General features: G+C 51.6%; 3 protein-coding genes and 1 pseudogene across 3 annotated transcripts; 2 read left to right on the top strand and 2 right to left on the bottom strand.

The window, feature by feature from the left end:
• Nucleotides 1-908: 908 nt before the first annotated feature.
• SAPIO_CDS1777 (Riboflavin transporter MCH5) lies at nt 909-2,568 on the top strand (the record flags this gene model as incomplete). Its single annotated transcript, XM_016784965.1, has 3 exons — nt 909-1,245; nt 1,325-1,358; nt 1,428-2,568. The coding sequence occupies 3 exons, from the start codon at nt 909-911 to the stop codon at nt 2,566-2,568; spliced, it is 1,512 nt and encodes a 503-aa protein (XP_016645262.1).
• Nucleotides 2,569-2,975: 407 nt separating this feature from the next.
• SAPIO_CDS1776 (uncharacterized protein) lies at nt 2,976-3,628 on the bottom strand (the record flags this gene model as incomplete). Its single annotated transcript, XM_016784964.1, has 2 exons — nt 2,976-3,548; nt 3,617-3,628. 2 exons carry the CDS (start codon nt 3,626-3,628, stop codon nt 2,976-2,978), a joined length of 585 nt encoding a protein of 194 aa, XP_016645261.1.
• Nucleotides 3,629-5,784: 2,156 nt separating this feature from the next.
• Nucleotides 5,785-6,675, bottom strand: SAPIO_CDS1775 (annotated as a pseudogene; the record flags this gene model as incomplete).
• Nucleotides 6,676-9,537: 2,862 nt separating this feature from the next.
• Nucleotides 9,538-12,336, top strand: SAPIO_CDS1774 (uncharacterized protein; the record flags this gene model as incomplete). Its single annotated transcript, XM_016784963.1, has 6 exons — nt 9,538-9,665; nt 9,824-10,226; nt 10,329-10,545; nt 10,638-10,669; nt 10,742-12,029; nt 12,113-12,336. The coding sequence occupies 6 exons, from the start codon at nt 9,538-9,540 to the stop codon at nt 12,334-12,336; spliced, it is 2,292 nt and encodes a 763-aa protein (XP_016645260.1).
• Between the last annotated feature and the right edge of the window lie 434 nt (nt 12,337-12,770).

Here is a 12,770-nt window from a genome sequence, read left to right as displayed (position 1 = left end):
AGATAGGCCCGTGGTTCCCATTCTGCAGACATATTAAAGTCAAGAAGGAACCTAAAACCGAAAATTCGTGTACTGCGTCCTTGGATGAAGGAGTGTTGAGACGTCAAAGGTCAATGCGGGCAGGAGGATACGCTGGTACATTGATCGACACGGGCAGGATCAATCTTCTTCCACTGCCGCCCCAATTGATGCCCCCATATTACCAAGTTCCACGCACGCCCTTTCGCCGACACCAGAAAACACCAACATTAGAACCTTGCCATTAGCTTCTGGACCGCTTCCAACCTAGCGTAGATTGAGGGTCTCCTTCCGTAGGCCCCTGTCATTTGTTGTCACAATATGCCATGATCCGGCAATGTTCTTGCCGCCCCGCTCCACCTGTTTGGCTTCAGTTGTTGTCTTCGCGTCCGAGGTCCCGCATTCGGCCGCCGAATCGAGTACTTCGTATGCCCCCCAGTCCTTGGCAAGCGCTGGGTCATTAGCATCAGAATTTTAACCTCCGAAATATGGAGCAAGCTATTTCTACATATAATAAGAACCATGAAGAGTCCCAGACCGGACGGCCAAAAAATCTCTTGAGCTTTAATATGACTCCTAGAATGTCGCCATGATCACGACCCACTCCACAATTCCCCTTCTTCTTATCATTGTGACCCTTCATACAAAAGGTCCTCCCTGCTCCTCTACTTTTCTTTGGACGCCCTTTGAGCTACAAGCAGAGCAGACCTAGCTGATCTCTTTTCTTCCCCTCTGGCATTAAGAATCTTCCTGTGATTAAGACCTGAAGAAAGTTGAAGACTTTGAATTCTCTTCATTGCATGACCTCTCCTCACAAAAGCCAGTTCCACCAGGTGTGACTTTTAGAGAGTCTCTAGGGCATTAACATTTTAACCCCCCATTGACCTATAATGGATTCCCCAGACCCAGAAAAGAAAATAAGCCCCGGCGCCATCTCAAACTCTGACAAATCCACGGATTTGGAAAAGTTCGGGTCCGACCCGGAGAAACATTCCGGCCGAGACGACGCTAGGGGACACCACCACCACCACGACGCCGACGACGACGACGACGACGACGACGGCGACCATGACTCTGACACGTCCAATGACTTGGACGCCGGTGAGATCCAACCGGTCCAATCCCGCGCGCAAAGCATCATAAACCGTGTCCTGAGCACTGTTGCCTCAACACATTCAATAAACCCTGGCCCGCCTCCAGACGGAGGATGGTCAGCTTGGGTAACAGGTGAGACTATGAGCCTGCACACGGTTATGCCCCTCTTTTTGCCCTCAAGGCTAACTAAGTCTATTTTACCTGCCGTTAGCGATATGCGCACATCTAATTGTTATGAATTCATGGTAAATACTAGTGTTTTCGAGTAATACTGCGCCGTTAGGCTAACCTCAGCTGACTTACACGGACAAAAGGGGCTTCATCAACTCTTTTGGCATCTTCCAGACCTACTACGCCGACCTCCTCAATCTCCCTCCCTCTACCATCTCCTGGATCGGCTCCACACAAGTCTTCCTGCTCTTCCTAATCGGCACTGTAGCAGGCCGCCTCACGGATGCAGGCTACTTCCGCATCATCCTAGCCGGCGGCTCCATCCTTCAACTCCTCGGTATCTTCTCTGCGTCCTTCGCCTCAACATACGCCCAGTTTCTCCTAGCCCAGGGCATCTGCATGGGCCTCGCGAACGGATTCCTCTTCTGCCCGACGATAGCAACCCTATCTACCTACTTTTCCTCCAAGCGCTCCCTGGCCATCGGCATCGGGGCATGCGGTAGCGCCACCGGCGGTGTCATCTTCCCCCTGATCGCCCGCTTCCTCATACCACGCGCCGGCCTGGCTTGGACCCTCCGCGCCATAGGATTCGTCCAGCTCGTCGGCCTCGTCTTCTGCAACTTCTTCCTACGACAGCGCGTCCCACCTCGCAAAGCCGGTCCCTTCGTCGACTGGGCCGCTTTTCGTACCCTTGAGTATACCTTCTATGCTGTCGGCGCGTTCTTCCTCTTCCTCGGCGTTTACTTCCCCTTTTACTTCCTGGCTTCCTTCGCCACGTCTCAAATTAAGCCGACCATGTCGTACGAAAACAGTCTCAACCTCCTTCTCCTCCTGAACGCCGTCGGTGCCCCCGGCCGCCTCATTCCCAACCACATCGCCGACAAAGTTGGCGTCGTCAACGTCTTGATCCCAGTCTGCCTGATATCAGCCATCGTGGTCTTTGGCTGGATCGCCGTCGTTGACTCGGCTGGTCTCTACGCCTGGTCCGTCTTTTATGGCATGGTCGGCGGTGGGATCCAGGGCCTCTTCCCGGCCGGCCTAAGCTCTCTTACGGATGACCCTAGGAAACAAGGTACCCGCATAGGCATGGTATTTACCATTGTCAGCTTCGCTACCTTGATCGGCCCTCCTATCGCCGGTGCTTTGATCCAGGCTGCTGATGGCCGGTATTTCGGCGCTCAGACTTTCGCCGGCGGCTGCTTGCTGATCGGCATGGGATTCATGATTGCTGCTCGGATGGCGAGATCCAAGAAGACCAGGCGCGGGTGGAAAGACAAGATGTGAACCTACTCGTTTGGTCCGTGACGTGATACGTGATACGCCGACTCCATGCTCTTTTCCTTTCCGCTCTCCCATCTGGGGCCTATTGTGCTGGGGCTCCACTATCACATTCAGCGACAATGAGCGCAGAGCGCAGAGCGTAATGATATAGATTTATTTTTGCTTCTTTCTTCTTCCTTCTGTTTTTCCCTCTTCTTCCGTTTTGTTTTCGGGTTCGTTTAGAATATCAAGCGCCACTAATGCCACACATGATAGCTATCAGGTAGTATAGCGTAGAATGCATTCTGTTCTCGTGGGACCGCTCAAAAGTTACAATAAACATGATGATAATTCACATGATTTTCCGGCATCACTGTGATGGCTCAGTAGCATGCATTCTGTGTCCCTCAAACTATGGGTTTCGTCCCCGGTCAGCTCGAGATCCCCTCCAAAGCAAACACTCCCTTCTCACGGCACTTCGTCGCAGCACAACTATCGTCAGCCCATTCCACCACCAAATTATCGGCCCACCAGAGTCTCGACTTGCCGCCTGACCTGATTTGGATTATAATCGAAGTGAGGTTCTTATAGGATCCGTAGAATTCCTTGGTCGTCAAATTGCACCGAGGCCTCGTACATGCTAGAGTCGGAACGTCTTGGCTGGCTACTACGTTTTCTTCCCGACCTGTGGTCGAGTTGTGCCGTAGGCCCCAGATCCAAAAGTGACAGTCTTGGAAGGTTCTGTTCGACGCGCAGCCCAGGCTCAGGCTTTGCAGATTGAATTGGAAGCATGTGTTGGAGCTTTGAGGGCCGACACTAATCATGGCGAGGTCGTGCGTACTGTTGAACCGGCCATTGCTAAGAGGTGCAGGAATGAATTCGGCCAGTTGTGCTCCGGCTACGGACTCATACGGAGATTCAGAGGCTCTCTGCACAAGGAAACCTTCCGAGAACCAAAAATTGAGGTAGGGATTGAGGAGCTGTCCAGTGGGGATATCATCAAACTAGGCATGAATTAGATGCGGCTGATTAGAGACAGACTAATACAGCGACTCCAGTCTCGGAAACTCACATTAAACGTCATGTTGCCTGTGTTTGTGGATGCATTAACTGGTGGCACCATGGATTTCGCTGCCGATCCTGCGATAGAGGATGACGAACGGGTACTTGTGATTAGGGATAACGGGGGTACCGTTGTGCTATTAAAAGATCGACTCTCAGAAAAATAAGACGCGGAGGCTGAGGGTTTTCCAAAGGAGATCAGGGAGAGGGAGGGAGTGGCAGTCGTAAATGGAATAGCGGTCCAAGCTGACGTGACTGAGACGGATTGATTGCACGAGACTGAGCGAAGCGCGGAAGAAGAGGTTACGTTAATCGGGACTGAGGAAGACTGTGGGCTAGAGCTGAAAGCCTCAACTGAGGGGAAGTTCTGAGTTGAGGGTTCCAAAGTGCTGACATGGCTAATATCAGCATTCCATAGCTGGCTCGAAGGGGTTGAGGAGCTCATCACGGTCCGGGTTTCTAGTGAGGGGTCGTCAGCTAACAGTTACTCGTAATATTTACTAAGATGACAAACCAAGACTACTAGTTGCAGAGAATAAGATGGTTTCTGAAGGTGATTTCCGAATGGTTGTGATAGAGGTTGGTACAATTGTTGTCTCGAGACCCGAGTCTACATTCTGGGTTGGTGTCCAACGGCGACTTGTATGATGATACCCTGGTACTTCTGGGAACGCAAATCGGGCGGTGTGAAATGGGATAACTCCTATTTGTTCCAAGACCGTTGGCTCTGGCCCTCGTTGTTCCGAAACGGTAGTTGACGGCTTGCCCAACGGAGACGCTTGGTCAAGACTCAGGGATGAAGGATCGAAGGTCGACGTTGATGAGATGGTCTCAGTCCTTGCGAGAAGCCGTGACGTTTGCAAGAGGCTGGCGCTACTGGCCAGTGCTCCGTTGGTGTTTGTAGGGCCGCCATTGCGGTTTGTTGGTAACGTTTCGGACTTGGGAGATTCGGTACGGCAGGCGCATCGCCATACCGACGCTTGCGTCGGGCCCACAGTTTTTTGCTGCGAGATGTATTCAACATCTGCCCTTCGGACTCCAAAGGGCTTGGTTATGGGTGTAAGTATGACAGGCGGAAAAGACGTGAAGCTAAAGTCCGGCCGGGTCGAGGTGATAGCCGCATCGGTTGTCGCGCGCACAAGGGGGGTAGCGGTTGCAGTCACAGATACGGTCTCTAAATGTGGGCGAATCTCTGGTTTCTCCTTGCTGAATCACTGCTTAATCGGTGATGTTCGTAAAGGAATCGTCATCTAGCTGTGTAAACTAACCTTTGCTCTACTGTCGTCGCCACCCCTTGCACAATGATAACAACAAGTATCCACGGCGTGAGAGTAGTCAAGTTCATGGCGTTAAGACGTTGAAAATTTGACCGGGTATTGATTCAAAAGTTGCCTGGAACAGGAAAAAGAGAAAGTATTTATCGGTCTAAAAAGCTTGTCAAGAGCTGCTAGAATTGGCCGACTAAGATTTTATGAAGCGTTCGCTGGAGCCAGAGAGATTCCATAGCCAGAAGACAGGGCAAGACGGATCAATTAGAGTTACGGAGCCTAGATGAAAGGCTCAAGTCAGAGAGCCTTTCACCTCCGGAGAGCCTTCTACGTTCAAACGACATGATATGGACTCTTCAATGACATCTCCCTTGCGTTGAAACGTTATGCGGGGACTGGGCCTGTTGAGAAGGCACTATGCCAGTCGTCGATGAAGAATACAGACGGTTGGATTCGGAGTCGAGAAAATGGGGAAAGAGCTGGCGACTAAGTCGGTTATAAGTGATAGCAGCAATGGCAGCTACTGCTTCGTTCACTGTTGGAAGCCAAACACTCCACCCGGATGGTTCCATCGATGGCGAGGTGGAGTACATAAGACGACTTCACATGTGAGAAAAGTCCTTTGCATGAAATGGCAGGTAAAGGTGACTGGAGGCGTGGGGGATGGGAGAATATTGGGAAGCGGCGTCCAGTCTTCCAGTGATTAGTGATCGATCGGGGCTGCGCTTGGCAAAGTGTGTGATTGTGGATTCGGGACAGATCTTAGAGCAAGAGCGTTCAAAGTTGGAGATTGAAGTGTCTTTCAGCTTTATAGGAAGAAACTATCAGTCGTGTGAGGTACGCGAGAGATTGTTTGGTAAACATGCTCTTATGTTCTAATGTAGGGTATGGAGCAGAACTTTGTTCCATCTCATGCATCCTCGATATTTTCCACCTGCCAACCTACATCGCAACGGAGAAACTCCACTACATCATCAATCTCGTCAGGGATCTTATACCAGTGCCCGTGGTCTTGGTAATACTTCCACCGGACCGTATAGCCCGCAGTCTGCATCGTCCGAGCCATAGCCTCTCCCAGCGAGCACGGAACCTTTTCATCGGCGCCCCCATGGCCGAGGAAGATTGGAGTAGATTGGGCCGTCTTCTCGCTATCCACTTCATCCACTGGTGGTAGCGCCAAGAGATCTCGTTCGAACACAGACGCTTTGGTCGCCGGGTCGAGATCGTCGTGTATGTCGTCACCATGAGAGAATGGGTTATCCTCGGCATCAGAGAGCTCTGCCATGGCTTCGTCGATGTCTTCACGGAAAGGGAGATAGCCGCTCATTCCGATAAACCCCCCGATAGGGTGGTCTAGGCAGAGCAGCACGGAAAGAGACAGTGCACAGCCTTGGCTCAACCCGCCGAGGACAATCTTCTCGGGGCCAATGCTGGTTGTTTCAAGTTCTTGCCGAATGAGATCTAAAAGCTCTCTACCAGACTCGGCCAAGCCTTGCAACTGCAGCTCCTTGCGGTGAGACGGGTCTTGCAGGCAGACGATGTCAAACCACATCGTCAAGATGGATCGACCAAAGGCAGTTGATCGGCGGCGTTTGGATGTCGGGAAGATGAATTTAGCGCTAGGGAAGAGCCGTGGGAGTGTTAGCCCACCTGATGTCTTCCCCGTGACCAGGAGTTCTTTCCCAAACTTCTCCCCGTTCGAGCCAAGACCATGTAGGAGGATGAAGGTGCCCGTATGAACCGCAGTAGGTTCAACAACAAATGGCGCCGGCGGCCCCTGGAGCTGGGTGGATTGAGCCATACGAACGCGATAACAGGCGACGCTGGAGCTAGAGCGGTCAGAAAGAGTCGTGCTTGAAGATGGGTCTTGTTTACTTTTCGGCTTGCAAAGCACTCAATTGCACCAGCTGCATCATTTGGTGAGCCAGACACACGCAACGATGAACCAAGAAAATGGCGATTAGTCACACCCCTCTTTTAAGCGCCCTGCTTGAACGTCTCCTTGGTGAAATATCTCGATGAAGGAACAGTTCTCAGATACATTTCTTAGCGTGAGCGCAAGTATGGTTTCGCCTTCTCATACTTGTACATGGAGGGACCCGGGAGATCTACCACATTGGGGTTCACATTACCGCACTCTCGGGTTATTAATTGGCTGACTCAATAAGAGCTTTAGAGTCCCCCCCCCAAAATCGATTTGAACAAGAATCACCTAAAATATGCTTGCTCTAAAGAAATGTATGGCTGCTTCGACTATTTAATCGTGGTACTGATTGTCTGGAGGCCCCGACGACTGAGACGGAGTAACATGCGCTTCGGAATCCTGTCGGGAGGGAGTTTGTCCTCTTTGAATCTCGTCCTCGAACCTTGCAGCATACATGGCAGCGCCCGTAGTAGTCGTCAATAAGAAAAACAGGGAGAATACAGGTATGAATTCCAGAATCATCCCAACGGTTCCGAACCAGAGATACTCCCACGATCGCCTCTTGATTTCGGCCTTGGTTTGCTTCTTATCAAGCCCTCGTAGTTTGTACCATCGATAATGGGCCAGTTTCCCGAGTCTGGAGCCGGTGATGAGGATGAAGGCGGGCGTCCCTACCCAGGGGATGAAGTTCAGAGGAAGAAAGAAGACGAGCTCCAGCATTTGCTTCATACTCCACGGAGTGTAAACAGCGGGTGTGGTTGGCTTTCCCAGCGCCTTCACAGAGTCGGGCGCGTCAAGGTTACACATCCGGTGCGGACTGACCAGATAGCTAAGTGAGTGATTGATGAGAACGGCCTGCAAACAAAAAAGTTCAGTACTGGGGATGTGCCATGAAAACGTTGGGGTGTGAGTCTTGGCCTACATCAAAGATGTCTACTCGGGCCTCGTCTACGAAGAAGCCTTCAAAAAGAGCCTAGAATGGGGCGTAAGCACGAAAGTACTATATTATACTTGTAGGAAGCTTGAAAAGGGAGCAGTGATGCAGGAACGAACCTGAATAATTACAAATCCTTCGCCAAGCACAAGGAAAACGGCGTTGATCCAAGCACTCCATCCTTGCCATATCGCCAAGAATGCAACTTGTGGGAGGAAGGTGAAGGCGAAGAGGAGGAAGTAAATTAGGAATGAGATAAGGGTGAGAGGAAATAAGCGGCCATATAAGAGAGGATGCAGTTCGCGATGCCGAAGAAAATACCATATACCACGCAAAGGGTATGACGCCGCTACGACTGCCCGCCGGAGATGGGAAGTTGGTCTGTGGAGAGGCTGCAGGAGAGCTTCGAGCTGGGATGGTGTTTGATGCTGGCCCCAGCCTGGAGTCGTATTGACGCTGCGAGCTTCCATCGATGTATCGATGTGAGATGAGAATCTCCTCCGTCACTATGGTGCTGGATTGTTGGATGTTGGATGTTGGATGTCCCAGGCTCCCGAGTCCAAGTCCGCTTGACCGATGCCTGATCAAATGGATCAAATGGATCTAGTGTCACTCATTGGCAGTACAAATGCAGGTGCGGCGATGCGGGATGTTCCGTTGTCAAATGACAGCACCGCAGCGTCATTCAATTCTAGATTAGATTAGTTGACAAGAATAAGGCCAAGTGTTAACGGATGTGACAGCTGTCCAATAAACCACGCGCCGATCTCGATCTGTACTACAGTGAATCCCGGCATGGCTGCAGGGATAAATCCGGCGCTCAACAATAAATCCGGTGATCCTATTGGCCAATCTCTCACAGAAGGTGGGGATCACGCCATGTCACTGCAACACTGGTCGCCGTTCAAGCACAAGTACACAGTGCATTGAGACTTATCGAGACGATGACTCCGGAGATACTCGTTAGTCCCGGGAAAATGAGCCCACCTTGTTTGAATCTCACGAGCCGCTTCAGGAATTAATTTGCGGCGCCGAAGACGGTAGTTGATCGGGGCCGAGGACCCGCATGGACTGAATACGAGACGGTTAGTTTCTCGGGATCGGCCTTCCAAGAGATGGGCTTCCGTCGCCGGGTGTGGACGACCGCCGTTCGGGAGGGCGTATTTTCTCGGCACAGTACGTAACTCCTGTGATGAAGGATTCGAAAAGCACCGCCGCGCAGCTGCCGGTACAAAAGCAGTAACCCGCGTGAAATGGGGCGCTTTTCTCGCCCTGTCGTTGGCGGCAGGTTGCTGCCCATGACGGGTTCTCTCGAATGAGAAGATGAGTTCCGCAACGTTTCTTCTTTGCCTTCTCCATTGTCCATGCCTCCTTGAACTATGATTTGGAACCTCCTCGCGACTACGACGGCACTAGTGTAAAGATGCAGCCCGCTGATTCTGTGGAGAAGGGCAATTAATAGCAGGAAAGCCAGGGGTGGCTTCTCTTGTAAAAAGAGGTGTTCAACCCTGGTCTGCTGTCATTGCATCAGTCGACTATCAGTCTTACCCAGGGCAAGTGAGAAATGTGGGAAGCACACACAGGAATCGCCCACGACTAGAGAAGTTGTGCAAAATTGATGCCCACAGTCGCTGTGTGTCTCTGCTTTTGCAAGATTCCCTCTTCTTCTTTCTCTTCTTCTTGTCCAGCTTATTCCCCGCTCTCCTCTGATCCTTCTCCCTTGCTCTTCTTCTTTCCTGCTCCATCTTATCATTTTGGCCGCTACAAGAGACATCGATTAGATTGGGATTCCCACCTGATAAACAATGAGTAACGTCGACGGAAGAATCCCGGCTTCTGCTGTGAGCCAAGGACCAGGTGTCGGTTCGGCTGCTCGGTCTCGCATGCCTCAGACGACGAGCGAGTCTGGGCCGAAAAAGAGGAATCGGATTAGGTTCTCTTGCACCACTTGTCGTGAGAAAAAGTGAGCCCCTTCCATATTAATATGTGCACTCGATGGATCCCGAACTGTTTCCATGTCGTCTCCCGCCTCACGTTGTTATCGCCTAGAATGTCGGTGTCGGTAGTACTGACTGTTGATACATCTCTTAGACTCAAGTGCAATCGATCTCAGCCCTGTGACCAATGCGTGAAGCGCAACATCACATCCACTTGTGTCTATGTCCCTTACTCTTACCCTCGGGATGTCCTCCGGGCTCATGCGGCAGCTTCTCAGCGAGGCGGACGCTCGCCGCCCATTGATATCAGTGGGCAGGAGAGACTGAGGCACTTGGAGCACCTTGTGGCCGTCATGCGTCGGCAGCTCGCTGAGAGGGGCGTAAATACAGACGAAACACCGAGTAATAAGTCAGGGGGCTCGCGGGCTACTGCAGAATCAAAGTTGCCGGAGACCCCTGGAGACCTGACTGGTGTAACGGTTACCACGCCGGCTGGTTCGTTGGTCGGGGACCTGCGTTTTGTGGACGCTGCCAACTGGGAGGCAATTCTTGATGATGTAAGTTTGCCCCCCTCGACAAACTGGCCACAACTAGGAAACGTCGAGTTACATTGGCAGAGGATAAAACCTTACTTACCATTACCTCTTGTCTACATCTAGGTTACAACTCTCACGAATGAGCTTAAGACCACAGATGATGATCCTGATGATATCGATGCATCTGCCGACCCATTCGTCAGTGCATCTGGTCCGGTGCTTCTATCCGGATCGTGGGTACAAGCCTCCGTGACAGATATGCTGTACGACTATATGCCTCCGCGTGAAGTAACGGACCGGCTGATCGCCCGCTTCTTCCGCGGCAAGGAACCTGCTTGGCGTACGTTGAAACACCCACAGAACAAAGACGAGAAAGAAAAAGACTGCAATGCTCTCTGTGCCTTATTTCTGCTCTGCTGACACTGATCATAGTTATGTTTCATGTCCCGACTTTCATGAAGCAAGTGAGTGCACTAAACTCCCCACTAGTAGTCTTGACAAACGCGCCGAAAATTCCGTAACTAATCTCTTACCAGTATGAGGAATTTTGGGAAGCACCCCACACGTACTCTTTGACGTGGGTAGGGCTCTTATTCATCATGATTGCCCATGCCGCGCTGTTCTGCCTTCGGGGAGACGAAGAAGTTCCCGGCAACTTAGGCCCGCCTATGAACGTGTGCGATGTGTATCGCATTAGGTCGGCCCATTGCCTAGCCTTGGACGATGTCACAAAGCCTGGCAAGTACAAAGTCGAAGCTTTGATTCTCTACTTTGGAATCGAGTACCTCCGACTCAGCGATGCTTCCCGCGGCACTTCGATCCTCATGACCATGACGGTTCGTCTTGCCATGCATATGGGACTTCACCGAGACCCGAGGCACTACAAGGACCTCTCAATCTTTGAGACGGAGATGCGTCGTCGGCTTTGGACGCTGTTAACCGAGATTGATCTTCTCGTTGCATTCCAGTTTGGACTACCGGCCAATGTTCAGCCGCGGTATTTCGATACTGGCCTCCCAAGGAATCTCCTGGATGAAGACTTTGACGAGTCAACGACGGAGCTCCCACCCGAGCGGCCCCAGACCGAGCGGACACCGGCTCTCTACACCATAGTCAAATCACGTCTGGTTGCGGCCTTCGCCGACATTCTGTCTACGGTGACGTCCCGCGATCAGCCTACGTATGGGGAAGTACTCCGTCTGGATAAGAAACTGGAGGATGCTCACGAAGCCATTCCGCCTCTTCTCCGGATGCGGTCCTTCAGCCTGTCTATACCCGACCCGGTGGATCTCATCATGCAGCGTCTCTGGATTGAGCTCATGTACCAGAAAGCTCGCATTGTGTTGCACCGGCGCTACTTTACGATTGCCCGCACGGACAACCGATACAGGTACAGTCACTTTGCTTGCATCGATGCATCCACCATGATTCTGCAGCACCAATTCGACATCCACAACGAGATGCTACCGGGCGGCCGACTGTCGAAGGAGCGATGGTTCCTTTCCAGTCTAAGCACACACGACTTCCTACTGGCGAACATGATGTTCTGTCTTGAACTTTCGTATCTGCTCCGCAAGGAGGACAATAATGACATGGACACCACGCCCGAGCCCATCAATAAGGAACGGTTGCTGAGCATTATTCGTACCTCTCGAAATATTTGGCAGGTGCGATGCCACGAGAGTTCGGAGGCCATCCGCGCGTTCAAGATTCTCTCGAGGATGTTGACGATTTCTACGGGCGTCCAGTACGACGGGGCGCCGGATACGGGTCCGATGGCGGACATTCGGCCGGAGCAACGGCCATCATACCAATTTGCCCATGGTAAGTGTACTTCTCTCTTTCTCTTCTTCCACAATTATCTGAGGTTTTTTTTCGTTACTGAACGCGCATTCAATAAAATTTAGGTATAAACCTGCGAGACTTTGCCGAGCAACATTCTCGCCAGCAATTCGTGGGCCAGACTCAAATGAGTTGGGCCGCGCCGCAAGTCGCACAACCAGCCATGCCGGTTCCGTGGCCGGAACAGCCGACAGCTATGCCTATGGCGGAGCCGATGGGCGAGACAGTTCCTGGACTGGATTGGGTGAGACTCATCTTCCCTTCTACTCTGACATTTGCGCAAGGCTAATGAAATGTACCTGGTAATAATAGTCCACTTGGGATTCTCAAATTCTCAACGCCCCGGCAGAGTCGATGGAGATTCCGTGGACAAACTTCTTCCGACCCGGCTGATAACCTGGCTCTCATGTTGCCTTGCAGATTCAATACTCAATCCGGCATATTCGTGTGTCCCCCACGCGTGTTACCCAGATAGAGGGCTGATCCCGTTGGAGATGAGATGTTGCTGAATTCCCTTTCTCCAGCTTAGTGGGGCGTTCAATTGTTCTGGCGATGTTATAATAACAGCGGAGAGGATCTCCATTCGCCTCGGATGGTTAGAGGCAGCGTATTTCTATTTATCTGCGGATGGGTTATGAACAAATCATGGCTAGTAAACTTTTGAAAGTGTGCAGCACCTCTTATATCGCTCAAGCATAATATAGTCTAGGAGGCCCCGACTTG

Source organism: Scedosporium apiospermum, assembly GCF_000732125.1.
Source record: "Scedosporium apiospermum strain IHEM 14462 chromosome Unknown SEQ_SAPIO_0077, whole genome shotgun sequence".
In the NCBI taxonomy this organism is placed as follows: domain Eukaryota; kingdom Fungi; phylum Ascomycota; class Sordariomycetes; order Microascales; family Microascaceae; genus Scedosporium; species Scedosporium apiospermum.
Note: the sequence above shows the minus strand (reverse complement) of the source record. Positions and strands in the feature narration are given on the sequence as shown.